Source organism: Bubalus kerabau, chromosome 9 (genome assembly GCF_029407905.1).
Source record: "Bubalus kerabau isolate K-KA32 ecotype Philippines breed swamp buffalo chromosome 9, PCC_UOA_SB_1v2, whole genome shotgun sequence".
In the NCBI taxonomy this organism is placed as follows: domain Eukaryota; kingdom Metazoa; phylum Chordata; class Mammalia; order Artiodactyla; family Bovidae; genus Bubalus; species Bubalus kerabau.
In genome coordinates this window covers 111,595,986-111,622,536 of record NC_073632.1, presented here as the reverse complement: position 1 = coordinate 111,622,536, position 26,551 = coordinate 111,595,986, and the positions used below count along the sequence as shown (strand labels likewise).

The following is a 26,551-nucleotide window of genomic DNA, read 5'->3' as shown; positions in this document are numbered from 1 at the left end:
GTGAGAGTGCAGAGTCCTAACCACTGGACTGCCAGGGGAGCCCCAAACTGACGGGTGTGATTTGCCATTTTCATTTGAACATGAATTTTAAACATTTTTAAACTCCACAAAAGATACCTGTGGGGAATTTGCCTGGATGTGAGAGTTGGACCATAAAGAAAGTTGAGCACTAAAGTATTGATGCTTTTGAACTGTGGTGTTGGAGAAGACTCCTGAGAGTCCCTGACTGCAAGGAGATCCAGCCAGTCAATTGTAAAGGAAATCAGTCCTGAATATTCATTGGAAAGACTGATGCTGAAGCTGAAACTCCAATACTTTAGCCACCTGATGTGAAGAACTGAATCATTGGAAAAGACCCTGATGCTGGGAAAGATTGAAGGCGGGAGGAGAAGGGGTTGACAGAGGATGAAATGGTTGGATGGCATCACCGACTCAACACACATGAGTCTGAGCAAGCTCCGGGAATTGGTGATGGACAGGGAAGCCTGACGTGCTGCAGTCCATGGGGTTGCAAAGACTTGGACACGACTGAAAGACTGGATTGAAATTGAATTAATAGGTTAGTTGGGGAGACATCTTGACAATATTAATTCTTCTGATCCAAGAACCTGCCATTCTTTTCTGTTTATTTAGATTTTATATCAGTGTTTTATAAATTTCTGTGTAAAATGTCTTACATACTTTTTGTTAACTTTCTTTTAGGTACCTGACATTTCAGATACTATTCAAAATACGTCTTTAAAAGTTTATTTTTAATATTTTTGTTCATATGTGTAAATACAGTTGATTTTTCTATATTGATTTCATATTCAGAAATCATGCTAAACATTTTATCATAAAATATATTAGTAGATTCTATTCTTCAGCATCATATAATCTATGACTAATAAGAGTTTTATTTCTTATTATACATAATCTTTTAATGATGACAGTTTTATTTCTTTAAAATCTCATCACTACATTTATCTATTGTTGTTTTCTACCACACTGGCTAAATTCTCTAGTAAAATGTTGAATGTAAGTGGTGAAATCTTTTTCCCAATCTTACAGAGAAAGCTTTCAACATTTCATCAAATTTGATGTTTGTTGTAGCTTTTTGAAATTATCATTGCTTTTAAAAATTACTCTTTGTCAAATGAAGTTCCCTTTTACTTGTTTGCTAAGAATGGATGCTAAATTATACTGTTCATGTGGTTCTCAAGGCAAGAATACTGAAGGGGTTTGCCATTCCCTTCTCCAGTGGACCACATTCTCTCAGACCTCTCCACCATGACCCATCCGTCTTGGGTGGCCCCACACGGCATGGCTTAGTTTCATTGAGTTAGACAAGGCTGTGGTCCATGTGATCAGATTGGCTAGTTGTCTGTGATTGTGATTTCAGTCTGTCTGCCCTCTGATGCCCTCTCTCAGCGCCTACTGTCTTACTTGGGTTTCTCTTACCTTGGACGTGGGGTATCTCTTCATGGCTGCTCCAGCAAAGTGCAGCCTCTGCTCCTTACCTTGCATGTGGGGTAGCTCCTCTCTGCCACTCCTGCGCCATCACAGCCGCTGCTCCATGCCAAAGAAGGCTCAAACTACCGCACAATTGCACTCATCTCACACGCTACTAAAGTAATGCTCAAAATTCTCCAACCCAGGCTTCAGCAATTCGTGAACCGTGAACTTCCAGATGTTCAAGCTGGTTTCAGAGAAGGCAGAGGAACCAGAGATCAAATTGCCAACATCCACTGGATCATGGAAAAAGCAAGAGAGCTCCAGAAAAACATCTATTTCTGCTTTATTGATTATGCCAAAGCCTTTGACTGTGTGGATCACAATAAACTGTGGAAAATTCTGAAAGAGATGGGCATACCAGACCACTTGACCTGCCTCTTGAGAAACCTGTATGCAGGTCAGGAAGCAACAGTTAGAACTGGACATGGAACAACAGACTGGTTCCAAATAGGAAAAGGAGGACGTCAAGGCTGTATATTGTCACCCTGCTTATTTAACTTAAATGCAGAGTACATCATAAGAAACACTGGGCTGGATGAAGCACAAGCTGGAATCAAGATTGCCGGGAGAAATATCAATAACCTCAGATATGCAGATGACACCACCCTAATGGCAGAAAGTGAAGAACTAAAGAGCCTCTTGATGAAAGTGAGAGAGGAGAGTGAAAAATTTGGCTTAAAGCTCAACATTCAGAAAAGTAAGATCATGGCATCTGGTCCCATCACTTCATGGCAAATAGATGGTGAAACAGTGGAAACAGTGGCTGACTTTATTTTTTTGGCTCCAAAATCACTGCAGATGGTGATTGCAGCCATGAAATTAAAAGACGCTTACTCCTTGGAAGGAAAGTTATGACCAACCTAGATAGCATATTCAAAAGCAGAGACATTACTTTGTCAACAAAGGTCCGTCTATGGTTTTTCCAGTAGTTATGTATGGATGTGAGAGTTGGACTATAAAGAAAGCTGAGCACTGAAGAATCGATGCTTTTGAATGGTGGTGTTGGAGAAGACTCTTGAGAGTCCCTTGGACTGCAAGGAGATCCAACCAGTCCATCCTAAAGTAGATCAGTCCTGGGTGTTCATTGGAAGGACTGATGCTGAAGCTTAAACTCCAATATTTTGGCCACCTGATGTGAAGAGCTGACTCATTGGAAAAGACCCTGATGTTGGGAAAGATTGAAGGCAGGAGGAGAAGGGGATGGCAGAAGATGAGATGGTTGGATGGCATCACTGACTCAATGGATATGAGTTTGAGTGAACTCCAGGACTTGGTGATGGACAGGGAGGCCTGGCATGCTGCAGTCCATGGGGCCGCAAAGAGTCGGACACGACTGAGCAACTGAACTGAACTGAACTGATGCTAAATTTAAAAAAAATTATCTTATTTATTTTATTTTGGCTACACTGGGTTTTCACTGCTGTGCTTAGGCTTTCTCTAGTGTGGCAAGTGGGGACTGCTCTTCAGGGCAGCACACGGGCTCCTCATTGCAGCGCCTTCTCTGGTTGTGGAGCGCGGGCTCTAGGCGTGTGGGTGCAGTAGTTGTGGCTTGCGGGCTCCAGAGCGTGGACTCAGTAGAGGGGACGTTCAGGTGCAGCTGCTCTGTGGCCTGTGGGACCTCCCTGGACCAGGGACTGAAACTGTCCCCTGCGTTGGCAGTTGGATTCTTATCTGCTGCTCTACCAGGGAAGACCTGGATGCTAAATTTTAATACATGCTCTTTCTGCATTATTGAAATGATAATTTTTTTTCTTTTTTTAAACCAATCTTTATTCTTAGAATAAATCCAACTTGGTCTTAATGTATTGCATTTTTAATACACTGAAGAATATATTTGGATTATATTTTTATTTTGCATTTAAAAATTTTATGTCCACCAGTGGGTATGGATATAATTTTTTTTCTTTTTGAAGGTGTTGATTTTACTGTTTTTTCTCTTTATTCAACCTGAAATAAATGAGTCTTATCTAGACCTGGAATCTGTCAGCTGTCAGAGTGTGTGGATTGCCAGCTGGCCTTCAGGTCTTTGTTAGGTATCCGTCAGGTAGGTCAGAGGTAACCATCAGAAGCTACTGGGCAGGACTCCGCTGGAGCGCTGCTGCACCCCTGTGCTCTTGGGCACCTCATTTCTCAGAGCGCTGAGTCAGAGACAACACCCAGCATCTTTATTGCTGCATCTGTATCTTCTAGACAGGACCAGCAAATAGGACTGACCCTTGATGTACGGTAAGAAGTTCCACAAATGAATGACTGACTCCATTTCTACCGTTAGAGGTCAGGTCAGTGCAGCCACGCAGTCGTGTTCCACTCTCTGCGGCCCCATGGACTGCAGCACGCCAGGCCTCCCTGTCCGTCACCAACTCCCGGAACTTGCTCAAACTCACATCCATCGAGTCGGTGATGGCATCCAGCCATCTCATCCTCTGTTGTCTCCTTCTCCACCCACCTTCAATCTTTCCCAAGCATCAGGGTCTTTTCTAATGAGTCAGTTCTTCACATCAGGTGGCCAAAGTATTGGAGTTTCAGCTTCAACATCAGTCCTTCCAATGAATATTCAGGACTGATTTCCTTTAGGATTGACTGGTTTGCTCTCCTTGCAGTTCAAGGGACTCTCAAGAGTCTTCTCCAACACCACAGTTCAAAAGCATCAATTCTTCAGTGTTCAGCTTTCTTTATATTCCAACTCTCACATCCATACATGACTACTGGAAAAGCCATAGCTTTGACTAGATGGACCTTTGTTGGTAAAGTAATGTGTCTGCTTTTTCATATGCTGTCTAGGTTTGTCATAGCTTTTCTTCCAAGGAGCAAGCGTCTTTTAATTTCACAGCTGCAGTCACCATCTGCAGTGATTTTGGTTTTATATAAGGCATAAAGAAAGTAAAGTGCCCAAGAAAGAGAAGTGATTTTGGAGCCCAATGTGGAACCAGTTCATTGTTCCATCTCCAGTTCTAACTGTAGCTTCTTGACCTGCATACAGATTTATCAGGAGGCAGGTACAGTGGTCTGGTATTCCCATCTCTTGAAGAATTGTTCACAGTATGCTGTGATCCACACAGTCAAAGGTTTTGGTGTAGTCAATGAAACAGAAATAGATGTTTTTCTGGAATTCTCTTGCTTTTTCTATGATCCAGTGTATGTTTGCAATTTGATCTCTGGTTCCTCTGCCTTTTCTAAATCCAGCTTGAACATCTGAAAGTCCTCGGTTCACATACTGTTGAAGTCTCGCTTGGAGAATTTTGAGCATTACTTTGCTAGCATGAGAGATGAGTGCAATTGTGCAGTAGTTTGAACATTCTTTGGCATTGCCTTTCTTTGGGATTAGAATGAAAACTGACCTTTTCCAGTCCTGTGGCCACTGCTGAGTTTTCCAAATGTGCTGGCATACTGAGTGTAGCACTTTCACAGCATCATCTTTTAGGATTTGAAATAGCTCAACTGGAATTCCATCACCTCCACTAGCTTTGTAGTGATGCTTCCTAAGGCCCACTTGATTTCAGACTCCAGGATGTCTGGCTCTAGGTGAGTGATCACACCATCATGGTTATTTGGATCATTAAGATCTTTTTTGTACAGTTCTTCTGTGTATTCTTGCCACCTTTTCTTAATATCTTCCTCTTCCGTTAGGTCCACACCATTTCTGTCCTTTTTTGAGCCCATCTTTGCATGAAATGTTCCCTTGGTATCTGTAATTTTCTTGAAGAGATCTCTAGTCTTTCCCATTATATTGTTTTCCTCTATTTCTTTGCATTGATCACTGAGGAAGGCTTTCTTATCTCTCCTTGCTATTCTTTGGAACTCGGCATTCAGATGGATATATCTTTCCTTTTCTCCTTTGCCTTTCAGTGAGAAGATAGTCCTTTCAGTTAAGTTCAGTCGTTCAGTCGTGTCCGACTCTTTGCGACCCCATGAATCACACACAGCATGCCAGGCCTCCCTGTCCATCACCAACTCCCGGAGTTCACTCAAACTCATATCCATCGAGTCAGTGATGCCATCCAGGCATCTCATCCTCTGTCGTCACCTTCTCCTCCTGCCCCCAATCCCTGCCAGCATCAGAGTCTTTTCCAGTGAGTCAACTCTTCACATGAGGTAGCCAAAGTATTGGAGTTTCAGCTTTAGCATCAATCCTTCCTATGAACACCCAGGACTGATCTCCTTTAGAATGGACTGGTTGGATCTCCTTGCAGTCCAAGGGACTCTCAAGAGTCTCCTCCAACACCACAGTTCAAAGGCATCAATTCTTCGGCACTCAGCTTTCTTCACAGTCCAAATCTCACATCCATACATGACCACTGGAAAAACCATAGCCTTGACTAGACGGACCTTTGTTGGCAAAGTAATGTCTCTGCTTTTGAATATGCTATCTAGGTTGGTCATAACTTTCCTTCCAAGGAGTAAGCGTCTTTTAATTTCATGGCTGCAATCACCATCTGCAGTGATTTTGGAGTCCAAAAAAATAGTCTGACACTGTTTCCATTGTTTCTCCATCTATTTGCCAGATGGGACCAGATGCCATGATCTTCGTTTTCTGAATGTTGAGTTTTTGAGCCAACTCTTTCACTCTCCTCTTTCACTTTCATCAAGAGGCTTTTTAGTTCCTCTTCACTGTCTGCCATAGGGTGATGTCATCTGTATATCTGAGGTTATTGATATTTCTCCCGGCAATCTTGATTCCAGCTTGTGCTTCTTCCAGCCCAGCGTTTCTCATGATGTACTCTGCATAGAAGTTAAATAAGCAGGGTGACAATATACAGCCTTGACGTCTTCCTTTTCCTATTTGGAACCAGTCTGTTGTTCCATGTCCAGTTCTAACTGTTGCTTCCTGACCTGCATATAGGTTTCTCAAGAGGCAGCTCAGGTGGTCTGGTATTCCCATCTCTTGAAGAATTTTCCACAGTTTATTGTGATCCACAGAGTCAAAGGATTTGGCATAGTCAATAAAGAAGAAATAGATGTTTTTCTGGAGCTGTCTTGCTTTTTCAATGATGCAACGGATGTTGGCAATTTGATCTCTGGTTCCTCTGCCTTTTCTGAAACCAGCTTGAACATCTGGAAGTTCGTGGTTCATGTATTGCTGAAGCCTGGCTTGGAGAATTTTGAGCATTACTTGTGTCTTCTGCTGCTGCTGCTGCTGCTGCTAAGTGGCTTCAGTCGTGTCCAACTCTGTGCGACCCCATAGACGGCAGCCGACCAGGCTCCCCCGTCCCTGGGATTCTCCAGGCAAGAACACTGGAGTGGGTACTTGTGTGTGAGATGAGTGCAATTGTGTGGTAGTTTGAACATTCTTTGGCATTGCCTTTCTTTGGGATTGGAATGAAAACTGACCTTGGAATGAAAACGAACCCAGGTCTCCCACATTGTAGACAGACGCTTTACCATCTGAGCTACCAGGGAGGTCCTTTAGAACCTTGTTTATAAGTAATGTACTGATCAAAGTATCATATTCTGTTCTTAGCTGCTCCTACTTAGGCCTGGTTATTTTCTGAAAGTTGCTGTCTCTGAATATATATGAATATGTCAAAGTGGACAAATTCTAATCAGGGAATGAAGAGTGGGTTCTGAATCTATTGTAAAACATGGCTACAGGTTGTTTGATGCTTCTTTTGAGCAGTGAGTGTCGCTTCCTTATGAATCTGGGTGCTCTCCCGGCTGTTTCCACCAATGAACCGTGAGCGCCGGTTGTGAGTTCTCCAAGACCTGCGGAAGCCCGTCCAGCTCCTGCTCCACCTGTGGGGATGCCTGCTCATCGAGCCTGAGAGCCGTGAAACATGAGAGAACAGGCATTGCTTTAAACAGCTAAGTTTGGGGGTAGCTTATAATACAACAGTAAACAATCAGGACATCTTTTTGTATTTTTTAACATTCTTTATGTTGTGAAGATATATTTTCTCAGTCTTTCCATTTTCTTCAGAGTTGGTGGTGATTTTGTCCATATTTTAGCATTCTCATTTCTTAGTTCTTTACATGGTCTCTTTCCTGTCTCTTAACATACTTTGTTTTAAGAGGAAGAGACTAGATCAGACCTACTAGGCAGACACTGATTTTTCCATATTTTCTCTTGAAACAGTGTATATGACCTTCTGTTAATATAAAATTAAAGGCAATTCAAGTCATTATATCTAATATATAAAAAGGCAAAAATAGACAGATGGTTCTATTGCATTCCAATGTTGCAATGCTCATGTTTGCTGCCTTTAAATGAGTTTTAAATAACATAATTAAAATCGGCTTGTGTGTAGTCTGGAAAGCCAGTGTGATTTCTTGGTGGTCTCTTGTTAGCTATATTACACACTTCTTTGCCTTACTAATTTTAGCTTCCTCTGAAATAGAGCAGCTAAAAGGAATAACAATAACAAGGGCTTCCCTTGTAGCTCAGTCGGTAAAGAATTTGCCTGCAGTGTAGGAGACCCGGGTTTGATCCCTGGGCTGGGAAGATCCCCTGGAGAAGGAAATGGCAACCCGCTCCAGTATCCTTGCCTGGAAAATCTCATGGACAGAGGAACCTGGTGGACTGCAGTCCATGGGGTCGCAAAGAGTCAGGCACGACTGAGTGACTAACACACACATAACACAAAAGGAATAACACAATTTGAAGTTCCTTTGGGATCTGTGATTATGGTTCTATTTTGTGGACTTTTTCTTTTTTTGACTCTCTGTCTTTCCTATATTAAAACAATCTAAACAATTGATTGACTTTGTGAAGCAGAACACAAAGCTAATGCTTTACATAACACTTCTCATGGGGCTCCTGGTGGCTCAGCGGGTAAAAAATCCACCTGCCAATGCAGGAAATGCAGGTTCGATCCCTGGGTCGAAGATCCCCTGGAGAAGTAAATGGCAACCCACTCCAGTACTCTTGCCTGGAGAATCCCATGGACAGAGGAGCCTGGTGGGCTACAGTCCATGGGGTCACAAGGAGCTGGACACAACTGAGCAACTAAACAACAGCAACAACAACACCTCTTACAGATGCCTTGGGCAGAGCAGCTGAAAGACCCACCGGTGGCGTGGCGCTTGGGTAGTGACTCCGTTGAATTGCTGGTTTCAGAAAGATGGTGTAAGTCCTTTATAGTGAAAGCTTCCTGTTAGTTTTATTGTTATGGTTTTTTGTTTAAGCCACAGTTGAAAATTGGGTGTGAACTGCTAATGATTAAAACTTGATGTTTGCTTTTGTCTTCTGTCGGGGAAAATAAGCAGCCAGGAGTAGAAGAATTAGTGTTGGATAATTTCATAATCTTTAAAGACTGGAGCAACAGAATGTCTTGCTTTGTTAACTTGGCAATGATATATTACAGCAGAAATGGCTGTTTATAAAGTCTCCAACTCCCGTTGGAAGCCTGAGCAGCTGTGAGTAGAGAATCCACTTGTGCTCACATTTCTATTATCCGTTTCTTAAAGAAAAGTTCCCTGTGTAGACCTGGGGGTGATGACATTGTGCTGGGCTGCTGACTGCAGGGTGAGGAGCTCTTTAAGCATTACAGCAGTTAAACTTTATTTAGGAATTTACTTCAGTTACATTTTGAGCTGAAATAGCATTCTGTTGTCTAAAGGGTTAGAAAAAAGTAGACTTGGTTATTTGGGTGGATTAACAATACTTAACTACATTTTCAAGTGTTCTGGGTGTAGATTTTTCACATTTCATGAGAAGACATTGTAGTTTGACAAAACAGTGAGCTTTGCCATTGGAAAGTGAAGTGAAAGTGTTAGTCGCTCAGTCGTGTACAACTCTTTGTGACCCCATGGACTGTAGCCGACCAGGCTCCTCCGTCTATGGGATTCTCTAGGCAAGAACACTGGAGTGGGTTGCCATTCCCTTCTCAGGGGATCTTCCCGACCCAGAGATCCAGCCTGGGTCTCCTGCACTGCAGGCAGATCCCTCACCATCTGAGCCGCCGCTGGAAGGGCAGTCTTAAAATGTGTATTGCGTTGGTCCTGCTGCTTCTCTATGTGAAATGAAATAGCATAATATTTTGTATGTGCTCAGCGAAGCTACTTTTGCTGTAATTTGGATTGAAGGCCCTTGTAATAAATAATGTAAGCTGCCGCCTCTAGTCCTCTGGGTGTGGGGAACCCTGACCAGGGCCTGCTTTCCCAACATCGGCATTCAGAACAGCTCCACGTCCCTTTCACTGATAGCAGCAGACTAACAGCCACAGATCGTTGTGTGAAGACTGCAAAACAGGAAGTTATCCATCTATCCATTCATCCACACGGATGATGATGACAGATATAGGCATTACCTAAACACACTAAGTATAATTTGGGGACTAAGGTGATCCAGAGCAAAGGTTAGCAAACTTTTTTTGGTAAAGGGCTAGAAAGAAAATATTTTAGGCGTGAGCCAGGAGGAGAACTGAGGATGTTATGTATGTACTTACATAAGAAGAAAGGAAATAGATCTCAGCAGTGTTTCACCAGTGACTTTCAAAATATAATTGTAAAATTGAGTGCAGTTTTCGTTGTAATACAGGATCTGCAGATGAGAAGAATCAAATAAGAGTTTTGGGAGGCATAATATTTTTTTAATGTGGAGTTCAAAGTTAACATTCCTTATATCAAAATTAATTGCAAATGTTCATCTGTTAATGCTTATCTATTATGAAATTCTATGTATTTCATCTTTGAAAATGTCTTTTCACCCAGATAGGTATTACCAAACACTGATATCAACCCACAAGCATTTGCTTTTAATTGAGCATATTCATCGCTTGGCAAGTAGTCATAGAATCCCATTAGATTTTACTCGTGATATTGGTCTGTTAATGTTTCATTAAGTGAGCATATTAATCACCTCCAGTTGAAGGTTAGGTAGGATCTCTTCACATGCGACCAAATGGACTTTGAAATGTGGAAATTTCTCCTGCCCTTGCACCGAGGCCTGAAGAACACTGCTGGAGCTGCTGCTGTGGGCTGAGCTTAGGAAGTCTCTCTGCTTCACGCATTCGGGAGTGGAGCGCTCTCTCTGTGTTTGGACTCTGACAGCACAGGGAGCAGACAAGCTCTCTGTCACTTTTGATGCAGGCGTCTGTTGTCATCAAAATGACTTTAGCGCAGCATAACTTTGGCCTCTAAGTGTTGTTTTGCCCTGTAATTTCAGGCTAGATTTATTAAGACACAGTATCAAGCTAATTCTACAGTCCTTCAGTGTTTGATAAACATGGTGGAAAGCAGTTCTCATTTAGAAAACTGTCTGCATTGTGAGCTCAACAGCTGCAGTAACGCTTCACGGGTGCTAAGCTGCTGAGCTGTTACAGGGATTAAGTCAGTGCTCAGCTTGTGTCTCCTCCAGACTCCGCCGCCCTGTGGATGGTCAGAAACCAGGGTGGCAAGTTCCTCATCATCACCGCACTGCGCGGAGATGGCGTAGCTCACCGCACCTTCTGCAGAGTCCCTGCTGGCAGAGCGCCCCTGCCTCACACACTGCATGTTCTCAGAGGTGTTGTCTTTCCCTCCACACGTTTCACCACCATCAGCTGTGACACGACTTCGTGGATTCCACTTCAGGTCGTCCCGAATCCGTGTTTTCTCAACTTCTTTTGAAATAGTCTTACTTGTGACTGTTCCAGGACGACTACTGACTGACCCTTCAGTCACTCTGAATTACTAATTCTTGGGTCACTTTGAATTACTGACTCTTAACAACATTTGAGCAGATATTATCAGTGGCGCTTGTGCAAGCATCAGGAGTCGAGGAAAAGGTCTCCTTGTTGTTAGTGACCTGCCGATGTGGCCACAGCGTCCTCACCTATAAACACCCTCGAGTCGAACTAAACAGTTTTCCGCGAGCTTGTTTGCTGCGAGCCCGTTTCTGTGGCTGCTGCAGTCAACCATGGCCTCAGTAACTCGGTTTGTTAGCGGCTCCCCCATCCCGCCGTCCCACGTGTGCCAGCGTCTGGCTCTCTCCTGGTGTGTCCCCTTAGAAGGAACGCGCCTGGCCCATGGTATTCAGCCCATGGTATTCAGCCCACTTCTGAGCAATCAAGTGACGCAGGTGCCACAAGATTTAGTGTGAAGTGAAGTGAAAGTCGCTCAGTCGTGTCCAACTCTTTGCAACCCCATGGACTGTATAGTCTGTGGAATTCTCTAGGCCAGAATACTGGAGTGGGTACCCTTTCCCTTCTCCAGGGGATCTTCCTAACCCAGGGACTGAACCCAGGTCTCCCACATTGCAGACGGATTCTTTAGTATGAAAGAGGTGTACTTTTTGAACATGGCAACTGTAGGTTTACAGCTATCCCGTAAGAACTGTGTTTTTACCTACTTTGCCCATCTTTATCTGTACCAGCTGCATTCTTGTCCTGTGAACATGATTCTGCAAATTCACTGGTCCTATTGCTTCTTTTACTTCTTGGAATCACTGCACCTCTCCTTCACTGAGGCAGGCTTGCTCTTCATATGGCACAATGTCTTGTCATCTTTGGGCTTCTGCAATTACAAGGGAAGGCAGGAGTTAGAGATGGTAAATTCAGATACTTGGAAAAGTTACTTATTCTTTTCCATTAAGACATGCACCAAATTAAAATTTCATTTAATTCCAAATTAAAATTCCATTAAGATAGGTACCAAGTTAAAAGACGCTTGCTCCTTGGAAGAAAAGCTATGACAAACCTAGACAGTGTATTAAAAAGCAGAGACATTACTTTGCCAACAAAGGTCCATCTAGTCAAAGCTGTGGTTTTTTCCAGTAGACGTGTATGGATGTGAGAGTTGGACTATAAAGAAAGCTGAGCACTGAAGAATTGATGTTTTGAACTGTGGTGTTGGAGAAGACTCTTGAGAGTCCCTTGGACTGCAAGGAGATCAAACCAGTCAAACCCAAAGGAAATCAGTCCTGAATATTCATTGGAAGGACTGATGCTGAAGCTGAAGCTCCAGTACTTTGGCTACCTCATGCCAGGAGCTGACTCATTTGAAAAGACCTTGATGCTGGGAAAGACTGAGGGCAGGAGGAGAAGGGGATGACAGAAGATGAGATGGTTGGATGGCATCTCTGACTTGATGGACATGAGTTTGAGCAAGCTCCAGGAGATGGTGAAGGACAGGGAAGCCTGGGGTGCTGCAGTCCATGGGTGGGTGGCAGAGAGTCAGACATCACTGAGCACTGAACAACAACAGGCACCAACAAGGCCCCTGGACTTTCTTTTCTGATCACTTAGTTCAAGTCCTGTCAGCATGTGAATGGTTGGGATTTGCAGTTGCTCAGTGTTGTGTAGGGCAGAGGGTGTGACCACACGAGGATTATCACATGCGTGCTGACAGTCATCTCCCTGGAGATCACCCATGTCCCGATGTGTGCCAGTCTTCTCCAAGCAAAGGAGTTCTGATTAAAATGGAAAAATTAGTGCTTGGACGTCCCCCAGGTTCAGCTTGTAAAGTTGTAGCATTTCAATTTTTAGGTCAGATGAAATACCGCATATTTGCAGAGAAATTGCAATTCTACTGAAAACAGGATAGTGTTATACAAGTGCAAATGTGCACCATGGAGTTAGTTTCCGGAAGCATCGCCTGCCGGTCTAACAGCCGGGAAGCTGCTAGTAGCACTGTGCCGGACACGTAGGCGAGGCACCAGAGGCCATATCGGGGGGCAGTGCCACAGAGCAGCGGTTCTCCAGGTGTGGCCCTTGGACCGGCATGCTGTTCCCATGGGAGGGAACGTATTGGATGCAGGCTCCTCCTTCCCACCCCTCCCACTCAGTCCTACTGAATCCAGACTCCTGGGGGCAGGCCTGCATTCCTGTTGAGTCAGCTTTGCCAGCTGGTTCTGCCCACACACTGTTCCTGGTGGCGTGGTTAAGGGACTGGGTCTGCCAGCACTTCTCAGAGTTCAGTGCCTTGCAAGTACCTGGGATCTGGAAGAGGCAGCTCTAATTCAGTGGCTCTGGGCGGGCCAGAGACCTGCCTTTCAAACAAGCTCAGAAGCAACGGTCATGGCGTCCTGTCCGGGGCACACTGGCTGTCCACTTGGGGTTGAGTCTCAGTTCTGCCAACAACCTGTCAGTCACTCAGATGGTCCAAGCCCTGTTTGCCTGCATCCAGAAGGGGGTCTGAACAACCATAAACACGAGAATGTGGGATCCCACCAAAAAAAGATACCCCACATCCAAGGCCAAAGGAGAGACCCTAGCAAAATGGTAGGATGGGCAAAATCACATTTGGAATCAAACCTCATACCCACCAGAGATGCTTGGAGGGCTCAAAGAAGACTGAGCCCGACCTGCCTTTGAGTGTCTCCTGTGGAGGCACAGGCCGGCAGTGGTGCCATGGGGACAGGGACTCTGGCTGCAGCAGACCTGGGAGGCGGGCTCGTGGCATCAGTCCTCTTGGAGGAGGTCGCCATTAGCCCACCACAGAGCCACCGAGCAGATGACCCATGAACTGGAGAACAACCACACCAAAGAAATCCTTGCACTGTTATGAAAACTCTAGGACCCATAACAGATTTCCAAACCTGGGGATATGGCAAAGGGACTGACAACCCCCAGGGAATTTGACTTTGAAGGCCAGTGGGATTTGATTACCGAACTTCCACAGGACTGGGGAAGCAGACTCTTGGAGGGCACAAACAAAACCTTGTGCACGCAAGGACCCAGGAGAAAGGAGCAGTGACCCTACAGGAGACTGAGCCAGACTTGCTGTGGGTGTCCAGGAGTCTCTGGCAGAGGTGTGGGTGGACAGTGGCCTGCTGCAGTGTCAGGGGCACTGAAAACAACAGTCCTGGGAGGTGCTGCATGTTAAAGTAAGGAGGGCTTATTAGCCCTATCATAGTCTGGCCTCAGGCCAAACTACAGGGAGGGAGCACCCATCAACAGAAATTGGATTACCATCTACTATTTACTGCCCATCAGCGCAAGACCCAGTTTCCCCCACAGGTAATCCCTTCCATCAGGAAGCTTCCACAAACCTCTTATGCTTATCCATCAGAGGGCAGATGGAATGAAAACCACAATTACAGAAAACTAACCAAACTGATCACATGGACCACAGCCTTGTCTAATTCAATTAAACTATGAGCCATGCCATGTAGGGCCACCCAAGAAGGACGGATCATGGTGGAGAGTTCTGACAAAATGTGGTCCACTGGAGAAGGCAATGGCAAACCACTTCAGTATTATTGCCTTGAGAACCCCATGAACAGTATGAAAAGGCAAAAAAAAAAAAAAAAATGATATGGAAAGATGGACCCCCCAGGTCAGTAAGTGCCCAATATGCCACTGGAGAAGAATGGAGAAATAGCTCCAGAAAGAATGAAGAGGCTGAGCCAAAGCAAAAACCACACATGTTGTGAATGTGACTGGTGATGGACGTGAAGTCCGATGCTATAAAGAACAATGTTGCATACGAACCTGGGAAGTTAGGTCCATGAATCAAGGTAAATTGCCATCAGGAGATGGCAATAGTGAACATCAACATTTTAGAAATCAGTGAACTAAAATGGACTGGAATGAGTGAATTTAATTCGGATGACCATTACAACTACTACTCTGGGTAAGAATCCCTTAGAAGAAATGGAGAAGCCCTAATAGTCAACAAAAGAGTCTGAAATGCAGTACTTGGGTGCAATCTCAAAAATGACAGAATGATCTCTGATCATTTCCAGGGCAAACCATTCAGTATCATGGTGATCCAAATCTATGTCTCATCCACTAATGCTGAAGAAGCTGAAGTTGAACAGTTCTATGAAGACCTACAAGACTTTCTAGAATTAACACCCAAAAAAGATGTCCTCTATATTATAGGGAGTGAGTGAAGTCACTCAGTTGTGTCCGACTCTTTGCGACCCCATAGACTGTAGCCTACCATGCTCCTCTGTCCATGGGATTTTCCAGGCAAGAGTACTGGAGTGGGTTGCCATTTCCTTCTCTGTTACAGGGAACTGGAATGCAAAAAGGAAGTCAGATACCTGGAGTAACAGTCAAATTTGGCCTTGGAGTGCAGAATGAAGCAGGGAAAAACCTAACAGAATTTTGCCAAGAGAATGCACTGGTCAAAGCAAACACCTTCTTCCAACAACACTAGAGAAGACTCTACACAGACATCACCAATCAAATCCTGTACGATTATACAGTAGAAGTGACAAATAGATTCAAAGGATTAGATTTGATAGAGTGCCTGAAAAACTATGGATGGAGGTGCGTACAGGAGGCAGTGATCAAGACCATCCCCAAGAAGAAGAAATTCAAAAAGTCAAAATGGTTGTCTAAGAAGGCCTTACAAATAGCTGAGAATAGAAGAGAAGCAAAAGGCAAAGGAGGAGAGGAAAGATATACCCATATGAATGCAGAGTTCCAAAGAATAGCAAGGAGAGATATGAAAGCCTTCCTCAGTGATCAATGCAAAGAAATAGAGGAAAACAACAGAATGGGAAAGACTAGAGATCTCTTCAAAAAAAAATTAGAGATACCAAGGGAACATTTCATGCAAAGATGGGAACAATAAAGGACAGAAATGGTATGGACCTAAGTTCTTCTGTACACAGAAGAACTGTACAAAAAAGAGCTTCACGACCCAGATAATCACAATGGTGTGATCACTCACCTAGAGCCAGACATCCTGGAATGCAAGGTCAAGTGGGCCTTATGAAATATCACTATGAACAAAGCTAGTGGAGGTGATGGAAATCCAGTTGAACTATTTCAAATCCTATAAGATGATATTATGAAAGTGCTGCACTCAGTATGCCAGCAAATTTGGAAAACTCAGCAGTGGCCACAGGACTGGAAAAGGTCGGTTTTCATTCCAATCCCAAAGAAAGGCAATGCCAAAGAATATTCAAACTACCACACAATTGCACTCATCTCTCATGCTAGCAAAGTAATGCTCAAAATTCTCCAAGCTAGGCTTCAACAGTACATGAACCAAGAACTTCCAGATGTTCAAGCTGGATTTAGAAAAGGCAGAGGAACCAGAGATCAAATTGCAAACATCCGTTGGATCATAGAAAAATCAAGAGAGGTCCAAAAAAAAAAAAAAAATCTGTCTCTGATTCATTGACTATCTTAAAGCCTTTGACTATGTGGGTCACAACAAACTGGAAAATTCTTCAAGAGATGGGAATACCAGACCACCTTACCTGCCTCCTGAGAAATCTGTATGCAGGTCAAGAAGCAATAGTTAGAACCGGACATGGAACAATGAACTGGTTCCACGTTGGGAAAGGAGTAATTCAAGATTGTATATTGTGACCTTGCTTATTTAACTTTTATGCAGAGTAAGTATATCATGTGAAATGCTGGGTTGGATGAAGCACAAGCTGGAAACAAGATTGCTGAGAGAAATATCAATAACCTCAGATATGCAGATGACGCCACCCTTATGGCAGAAAGTGAAGAGGAACTAGCCTCTTGAAAGTGAAAGAGGAGAGTGAAAAAGCTGGCTTGAAACTCAACATTCAAAAAACTAAGATGGCATCCGGTCCCATCACTTCATGACAAATAGATGGGGAAACAATGGAAACAGTGAGAGACTATTTTGGGGGGGTTCCAAAATCACTGCAGATGGTGAGTGCAATGTGAAATTAAAAGATGCTTGTTCCTTGAAAGAAAAGCTATGACCAACCTAGAAAGCATATTAAAAAACAGAGCCATTATTTTGCCGACAAAGGTCCGTCTAGTCAAGGCTATTCCCATAGTCATGTATGGATGTGAGAGTTGAACCATAAAGAAGGCTGAGAGCCGAAGAATTGATGCTTTTGAAGTGTGGTGTTGGAGAAGACTCTTGAGAGTCCCTTGGACTGCAGGCAAATCAAAGCAGTCAGTCCCAAAGGAAATCAGTTCTGAATATTGATTGATGCTGAAGCTTCAATACTTTGGCCACATGATGTGAAAGCCAACCCATCTAAAGACCCTGATGCTGGGAAAGATCGAAGGTGAGAGAAGGGGTTGAGAGGATGAGATGGTTGGATGACATCTTTAAATGGATGGACGTGAGTTTGAGCAAGCTCCAGGGAGTTGGTGATGGACAGGGAAGCCTGGCGTGCTGCAGTGCATGGGGTCACAAAGAATCAAACACGACTGAGCAACTGAAGTGAACTGAACTGAGCAGGGGGCCCCATCCTGCGGGGGTCAATGTGTGTGCCCGTCTGTGGGAGAGGCTCACTGCTGCTGCTCCAGCGTCCAGGTTGGTGGTTTCATCCAGGGGGCCGCGGGTTCACCGAGAGGTCACTCGGCGTTAACTTCCTCCTGCCTCCAGAGAGACCCCATGAATGGCACTAGATCCTATTAGCACGTGGTTTTTAACTAACTAGAGCTTATCAGGACCTGAAGAAAACCCCACAGTAATTTGACTCACAAAGTTAATGTTGATACATTTTTATATAATCGCTATTTGTTGCCAAGGGCCAATCTGGTCACTGTCACATGGAACCCCAGGTGGCACTATTGTGATGAATGACAGCCAAGTAATACTGTCTGTGTTGACAGACCTCATCTGAGGATCTGTGGCAAATTACACACAAAGTAGAAGATAAAGTTTTCATTTCTTTTATGGAAACCCTAAGCCTAAAATAATTGATTTTCATCAAAGCTTTGAGAGGATGTTAAGAGTGGGTAACCAGATACCTTCATCGAAGACAGAGGCTGCTACGGTGTCCGGCATTATTATGAGCCTATTCTAATATGATCAAAGTTGAGAGAGTTTGCAGGAAGCAGTTGAATTCCCACTATTTAGATTCTGTGATTGATATTTTACCATATTTGCTTCATCACATAACTCTCCGTCTATCTTCCTCTTTATCCACTCATCTGATTTTTGATGCATTTCAAAATAAATCTACATGTCAGTACACTTCCTGCCAGTACCTCCGTATCTGAACTTTTAACCTGTTAAGGCCATTTTACACTGGAATTTTGCCTCACTGGTTGGCACGCTTTCCTTTTAAAGGCACAGGAGCCCGCGTGCTGTGCGCTGCAGGCGTACTCGAGAGCGCACCGGTGGTGGTCACCCTCTCAGGTTTGGTGGCAGAAGAGGTGTGTGGAGTTCGGGTTGAGAGTGGGGCTTTGCAGAGAGAGAGTCCACAGAGCTGCCGTGAGGCAGAGGGACGAGTCCTCCTGCGCTGCCTCGGGTGCTTGCTGCTGTCTCAGGGATGTCTGCCTCTCTCCTCGCTCCGTCCGAGGTGGGGCTGCTGCAGGCAAGGGCACTGGAGCGTTAGTCGTTTCAGCGGAGCAGCCTTTGGCCTCACTCGGGTCTCTTAACGTACTCTCTAGTTTTTGCTCTTGTCTTTTTCCCTTTCCTTCTACGTTTAGTATCATTCATTTGTACTTTCCTAAGCTTATTGCTTATAGTGTTGAATCTTTCACTTATTTATTTAAGACTTTTTTCTCTTAACATTCGCATTTAAAGCTACAGATTTCTCTCCAACATTGGTTTTGTTTCAGTTTTGGCATGAAGTACTTCTTTTATTTAATTTTTAATTATTTAAAAAATTTCTATAACAAATTCCTTTGTAGTCAATGAATTACTTAGGAATGCATTTTTTAAATGTTTCCAAATGTGATTTCTGATGAATCATTTACAAAGGTTATGATTTGTATGATATCGACCTAGCCCCTGGCACAGTAACCTGCTTTCCAATCAATTATCATAAGGTGTCCGTGTGTTTCTGGAAAAGATATGCATGAATTATATGTACAGGATTCTGCTTAATATCTACTATGTCATATCTTTTGGATCAAATTTGATGCTTCTTTTCAGATCTTCTAAAACTTAACATATATTGGCCTTTGATCTGTGGGTTTATAATGGGGGTGAGTTAAAATCTGCTGCTTCAGTGTCTCCTTGCAGCCCTTCCAGCTTCTGCATCAGGCATCGGATGCAGTCTGTGTGTAAAGCTTGTGATCTTCCCAAGGATTTTACTTTGTGTTGTTATTTTTCATTCAATTTTATTCCCCACTTATGTTTTTGGAGTTAAATTAACTTTCTTTTACATCAACAGCACTAAACAAACCTCACACCCGTTAATACACATGTGGCGTAACTTTCTCACCTGTCTGCTTTCAGTCTCTCTAGCTGCGTTTCTTAAGTTCATAGTTACTGCCTTTCAACTGGAGAATTTACATTCATGATACTGTGGACGACTAATAGAAAACGTTTACAAGTGAATTTTGCTGTTTTTCTTATTGGACTTTGATTCTTTTGTTTCCCATTCTGCCTCTGCAAGTTCGATTTTTAAATATTTTTCTCAGTCTTGGTTGGAATCTGAAGAATGTAGTTCCTATTTTAACGATTACCCTTAACATTGTCATTTATATACTTGGTTATACAGTTTAATGAAAAAACCTGGGGTTACTCCATATCTCCGTTTGTACATGGACAAGAAGAAAGATTCCAAGAGCTGATGTCGTGTGAAGAGCTGTGTTACCGTCTGGAGTTCGATCACTTTCTGTGTCTGTTTCTTGTATCTTGTTTCTTCCTCTGGGTTACCTTCTCTTGCTGAAAGGCTGTTTTTCATAATATCATGTTTTCCAGTGAGATACTGAAAGCGATAATATCTCTTGGTCTTTGTGTATCTGAAAATGTCTTCATTTTTGCCATCACTCTTAAATGACAGGTTAGCTTGATATACATTTTTGGATTGATATAGTATTAACATACTAATTTTATTATTAGCACTTTGGACATATTGCTGCTTCCTGGTATCTGCTGCTGCTGAATTTGCTGCCTTTACCCCTTAAGTATTGTTTCTCTCAAACTGCCTTTATTGTTTGCTCTGGATTCTCTCAGACATATTTTTTAAAATTTATTTATTTTTAATTGAAGGAGAATCGCTTGACACCATGATGTGGTTCCGCCACACAGCAGCATATGCTTTTGAAACTCTTAAAGTATCATCTGTGTCTCTTAACTGACCTTTTATATTTTTAAATCAATTGGTCTCTCTAAGCTGAAATTTGGACGGTTCTTTAATATTATATTCTAATGAACTTCTTTCAAATGTTTTGTCTCAGCAGGCAGTATTCTGCATTTTTTTCTAGTATTTTTAAATTTGCAGTATGTTCTTTAGCATATCTAACTTCTTATATTTCATTGCAATTTGTAAAATGGTTTCTTGCTTTTCATTTTGCTATTGTCCATTCTTCTCTTTGTGGATTATAAGCGTACATATTTTAAATTATCATTATTATTTATTTCAAATTGATCTGGAATGCATTTATCTTCCAGCTGTTATTCAACTCTCTGCCTCAGGGTTCAATTTAAGTGTGTTTATAATTTTAATTTTCTGACTTGTTTTTGGTTGAGAATCATGGTCAGTCTTTCCTTTGCCCTCTCTCCACTGCTCTGTCCCTGAATTTGGTTTTTGCAGTCTCCTCTTTCCATGTTTGCTGGGACCTGAGTGCAGGACTGTGGAGCAGGACCTCCTACCAGTGAATCTGGTTCAGTAAGTTTTTTCTCTTTCAAAACAAAAACAGAATTCTTGGGTTCTGTGACAGAAGATTCTCTACTTGTTAAAATATGTGAGTAATTATCTCAGTCCAGCATTTTTATGCAGCAGTATGTTCTGTGTGTGTGTGGCCACTGACGGTAGGGATAGTTTGCAACAGCCCATAAAGTTGATCATCCACTTGGAAGTTCCACTTCTGAACTTGGACCCTGTCATTGAGATAGGTGAAGTTTAGGCGGGTCAAGGTCACCACGCTCCTCTCTCTGGAGATTTCCGGCCCATGAGAGTTCTGCTTTTCTGGAGACATTGGATAATGCGGCACCGCGGGGTCTTGAAGCAAGTCTGTGCGTCTGCATGGGAGGCTGGGACGCAGCGCGGCCACGTCTGCAAGTGTGGGATGTGGGGTGGGCATGCGGGCCTGGGTCTGCACGAGCTACTGAGCCGCTGGCTCACACCCGTGCAGGTGGGGTCTGGACACTTCTGGACCCTTTCCTTCCAAGCAGGAAGCACCCTGAGCCCTGCGTCATGAGAGTCAGAGCAGCCTCCACCCCCGACCCAGACCCCTCCCACCCCCACCCAACCAGACACCGCCCAGACCCCTCCTCCCCACAACCCTCCCATGCCCCCCACACCCAGACCTCCCAACATCCAGGTCCTCTGCACCCAGACCCGCTTTGGCACCCTAATCTCATCTACACCCAGGACCCCCCAATCAACCCCCACACCCTCACCTGCATGCCAACCCTGAGCAGCAGGGTCCGTCCCTCTTGGCCTCGCCCTGCAGACCCTAAAGTGTCTTGGAGCCAAACCCACCTGTTAATAGCCCCCTCCCTGCAGGCCTCCCCCGGGTGGAAAGCAGCAGGTCCCTGGCCCATCATGGGGAGGCTGTCACTGGCCCGCCGGAGCCCCCGGCTCCTGGATCAGACTCAGTCTAATAACCATGCCGGCTTGCTTTGGGTGGGAGGGCAAGACCCCTGGAGTCCCATCCTCGCCAGGACACCTGGGCTGGGGACATCCCACCGCCAACTGTCCCCACGCTCCAAGTCCCGACACTAACACGAGGCATCTCCACCCGCTGTGAAGTCGCAGAGCTGGCCAGGGAAGGGGTCCCTGCCTCATGGGCCGGCCAACTCCCCCAGGCCTCCACAGGTGCTGCTGTGAACCCCGCAACCCTAACCAGCTGGGAGGCTGCAGCCCCAGCCGAACCCTTCAGCAGCATCTCCACACAGAAGCTGTGCCTTTACAGCGGCAGCAAGCGCAAGGATTTCGTGGGGACTGCCCCGCGCTGGTGGACCCTGCCCCGCGCTGGTGGACCCTGCCCCAGGCTGGTCTTGCAGGGCCGCCGAGGGGCCGGTCCAGGACGCGCTTGTCCCTGGGCCCCTGTCTGGCACCACGCCGTCTGGGTGAGGCCACCCCAGGCAGACCTGTCCACAGAGCCCCCCTGGGCCAGAGCCCTCCCCAGTGCGCGTGGCTGGGGCCAAGTTCTGGGAACGTTCACCTGGAGAAGCCAGAGGACGCCCACAGAACATTTCCACATGCGGGTCTCGGCAAACTGGAAGGATGTGGGGATGTTTGTCCTGGATTAGAGGCGCTGGAGAAGTAATGGGATGACAGCATGCGAGCCTTCAGAGAGCTGGGCCCTGGCTCACTGCAGGCTGCCGGCAGGGAGTTCAGAAACCGCCGCCCAGACCCATCCTGAGAACCCTGGGCTCCTCGACCGGGAGTGTGACCCGAGCCAGGGGCCCTGCGTGGGGCCTGGACGGTCAGGACGGCGGCTGCGGCGGCCGCGATCTGACCGGGGTGCCGCGCCCGCAGGAGAGGCTGGTCACTCCCCGTGGAGGGCGAAGCTCCGTCGGGGGAGCTGCTTTCCTGAAACCTGTGACCCCAAGGTGGCCTCCGGGCGGCAGCGAGGCTTGTCAGGCCCTCTCGAGCCCTTCTCTGCCGACAGGGCCTGAAGCCAGCACTTTCAAATGTGAGCCCGTCTGAGGCCTTTAATCCAAACGAAATCCTTGCACTTCTGCTGTGAAGGCACAGCTTCTGTGTGGAGATGCTGCTGAAGGGTTCGGCTGGGGCTGCAGCCTCCCGGCTGGTTAGGGTCGCGGGGTTCACAGCAGCACCTGTGGAGGCCTGGGGGAGTTGGCCAGCCCATGAGGCAGGGACCCCTTCCCTAGCCAGCTCTGCGACTTCACAGCGGGTGGAGATGCCTCGTGTTAGTGTCGGGACTTGGAGGAAAATCTAGTTTGTGTTTTTAAGGTTTTCTTCACCTCCCAAATCCTGTGGCCCAAATGAAGGATGATATATAAACAGAAGCAGAGGCAGGGGATTTGTGGAGGGTTTGACTTTGGGAAACGCAAAAAATAATATGGGCATAAAAGTGTCTTCTGTACAGGGGTTTACAGCGTCAGGACACTGATGTCCCTTAAGCTCCAAAACCAGGCCCGTTTGCTGGAGTCCTTCCTGCAGAAGGCGGGAGTGGGGAGGTGAAGGGCTGACGGGAAAGCAGCTGCTGTTAGTGCCTCTGCATCTGTGTGCGTCTCGTGTGTCACAAATGGTGGTGGTGGTTTAGTCGCTCAGTCGTGTCCAACTCTTGCAACCCCCTGGACTGTAGCCTGCCAGGCTCCTCTGTCCATGGGATTCTCCAGGCAAGAGTACTGGAGTGGGTTGCCATTCCATTCTCCAGGGGGTCTGCCTAACCCAGGGATCGAACCCGGGTCTCCTGCATTGCAGGCAGATTCTTTACTGCCTGAGCTACACGGGAAGTCTCACAGACGTCAGTCTGCACCTGTTAGAGCGCAAGTCTGAGTGATACCATGTGATATTTGTCTGTCTGTCTGGCTTACTTCCCTTAGTATGAAGTGAACATTCTAGGTCCATTCACGTTGTTGCAGATGGCATCATTCCCTTCTTTATTATGGCTGAGTACTATTCCATCGTATACACGTGCCACACTCCTCTGCCCATGGACGTTTAGGCTGCTCCATCCGTGGTCTCACCATTTTGTTGTGCATTAGCCTGTATCATTTTGTACAAGGTAAAAAAGGGGGAGAGAGCTGGAGAGGCCTCCTTTTGGCTCTGTTCTGGCTACCCAAGAAAGTCCAGAAGTATCATAGGATGAGGGGGTTCTAATAATGGATTAGAAAAGATCAAAGCCGACGCAGGACACTGCCCCCTAAGGAGAGGCTGTTCATCGACTGTGAGCGGACCATCCGCGCACTGCTCCTTTCTCCTTGTAAGCTGTCATATTTGGAGTAATTGGACAGCACATCATTGACTATAATTTTAAAATTCTGCTTCAGAGAACATTTGAAAGTCTGTTGTCATTTCTAAATTTCTTCTTTGACAGATGGGGCTGAACACTAAATTTTTTGTGGAGATTTCAGACCTGCCCCCTCGTCTACCACAAGGTCTCCCAGAGCATGTAAGCAAGCACCTCCTGGCTCCCTTCAGCCCAAGACAAACAGCGGCCGTGCCGGTGGGCCTGGCGGCTGATTCATCCTGGCGCGGACACACCTGGGCTTCAGTTGGGCTGGGACCCAGGGCCCACGACTGAAGTGTGATACGCCTTCCTCTCCTCACGCCAGCGACGAGCTGGGGCCTCTGGCGTCTGTGCTGCCAGGTGTGGGTAATGAGCCCCACGCCCCACCCCGCCCGCGTCACAGGGCGGAAAGGTGGGCCTCCCCTTCGGAGTTCCTGTGGGCCCATCGCTTCCAGCTGGGAGGTGGAGCCGGGTTTTCTGAGGAGCTCAGACCTTGGGTCTCGGGAAGTGAAAGGGTTCAGCTCTCAGAACCATTTTCATATCTAAGAGTTTTAAGCAAATTAGACTAAACATGCTTCTTTTGTGGTGTTTTTCATTAATTGTCCTTAAAACTCCAACCTATGAAGCATGATTGAAGCGGAGATTTACTCATGCTCGTTGCTCAGAATAAATGCGATGATTTTTCTTTTTTCTCTTTTTGCAAGGATGCTCTGAGTTTGGGGATTTATTTATGTTTGGGAAAGACATCCAGTGAAAGGATGGTTTGCAGATAGCCCCACAGGCAGACCATGAAGAGGTGGTGTCTTAGGCTGGGTCCATGCAGGAAAAAAGAACGCTGGAAAAGTGGATTTTATTGGCATGATGGTTATGCCTTGTGTTTGGTTATTCTCGTTAATCACTTTCTCCTAGTTCCAGTCCACCGAGGTCAACCGGGGTCAACTGAGGACCTCACTCACAGGGTTCAGCCCCCCAACAAGCAAGTCGGCCCTGTAATCAGAGCTCTCACAGCAGCTGAAGGCTGGAAGGGCCCATCTGACTTCTGACGGGTCAGCAGAGGACTGAGTGTGTACGTCCGACCAGGCCTCGCCTGCTGCTTGCAGGCTGGTGCCCCTCTCTCTCTGAAATGCTTCCCTTCAGTTTGCACGTGGAGCTCAGTATATACCCCAGCAGCTCTCACATTCGAACCAAACTGTAGGAGACAGTCCTCGTTGTCCCAGAGGAGGTGATACTTACATTCTAAAGCAAGAGAATTTGCCATACCTAGTTCTCAGCGTCTCCGACGTGGAAGCTGTTCTCATACCCAGTGATGGATAGAACAGTCAGGGCGGACAGGATTCTATAACCTTGTCCCTGTTGGGCTTCCCAGGTGGCACTCATGGTAGAGAACCCACCTGCCAAAGCAGGAGACCTAAGAGATGTGGGTTCGATCCCTGGGTCGGGATGATCCCCTGGAGCAGGGCACATCTGCTCCAGAATTCCTATCTGGAGCATCCCATGGACAGAGGAGCCTAGTAGGCTACAGTCCATAGGGTTGCACAGAGCTGGACTCAGCTGAGTGACTTAGCACGCATGACCCTGTTGCCTGGACAGGAATGCCGAGGCAGGCGAGCTTGTGCGGCCTCGCTAGGAGGGCACAGTGCCAGGGTCATGCCCCACCACTGGACCCAGCTTGCACCCAGACCCAAACTCTGCCGCCTTCTACCTCCACGGGCCATGCACTTCGTGTGGGAACAGGGAGAGTGTGAAGCTTCTAGAGAAATATGAGTCTAGGGAAAAGCAGCTATTTTCATATCTGTTTACACAATAAAATGTTGTAGTCAGGGCAGTGTGATTTGCCCCACTTGTCACAAACGTGGAAGATGGTTCTCAGGGAATGAAGAAACGAGTCTCAGAGTTTGTGGGAACAGTGACAAAAAGGAACCATTGAAAAGCTTGTCTCCTCGGGGAATATCGAGGCACATGGAGGCTATGAGATGGTCATGATAGTGGGGAAGGTAATGAGCAGAAACACTGAGCACTTCAGCAGCCTGCACCGAGAGAAAGAGGCACGGCTACGCGTGCGCCAAGTGTGAGCGCATGTCTGCCCTTGGAGACTAGAGCCCTGGCCTGTTTCTCCTGTGCTCTTCAGCTACCGCTAGAATGACACCCCTGCTTTTTTCACAGCTGGTTGTTAGTTACCATTTTGCAGGCTTGCTCCCCTGTATGCACATAAGGGTGTGATATATCTCTTTTAATGTTTCAGGCATTAAAATACCTGGAGGATCTCTCGCTCCCCAAATCCCAGCACACGGTGTTGAATGACATTCCTCTCACTCAGGCTCTCCTGAGCCCCTTTGCAGTCAGCGCCCCCTTCCCATCCTGGCCACTGATTACACAGAAATCCGTGTAGACACATAGACACTACATCTAGACACACAGACACT

At 45.8% G+C, this 26,551-nt stretch overlaps 1 protein-coding gene across 1 annotated transcript in view; it reads left to right on the top strand.

Moving 5' to 3' along the window:
• WDR27 (WD repeat domain 27) overlaps positions 1-26,257 on the top strand; it is a 136,830-nt gene extending 110,573 nt beyond the window's left edge. Inside the window, 1 exon segment of the mRNA XM_055591456.1 lies at positions 24,216-26,257. Within this exon segment, the coding sequence (XP_055447431.1) occupies positions 24,216-24,422 (207 nt within the window). The 3' untranslated portion in view covers positions 24,423-26,257.
• Positions 26,258-26,551: the final 294 nt, after the last annotated feature.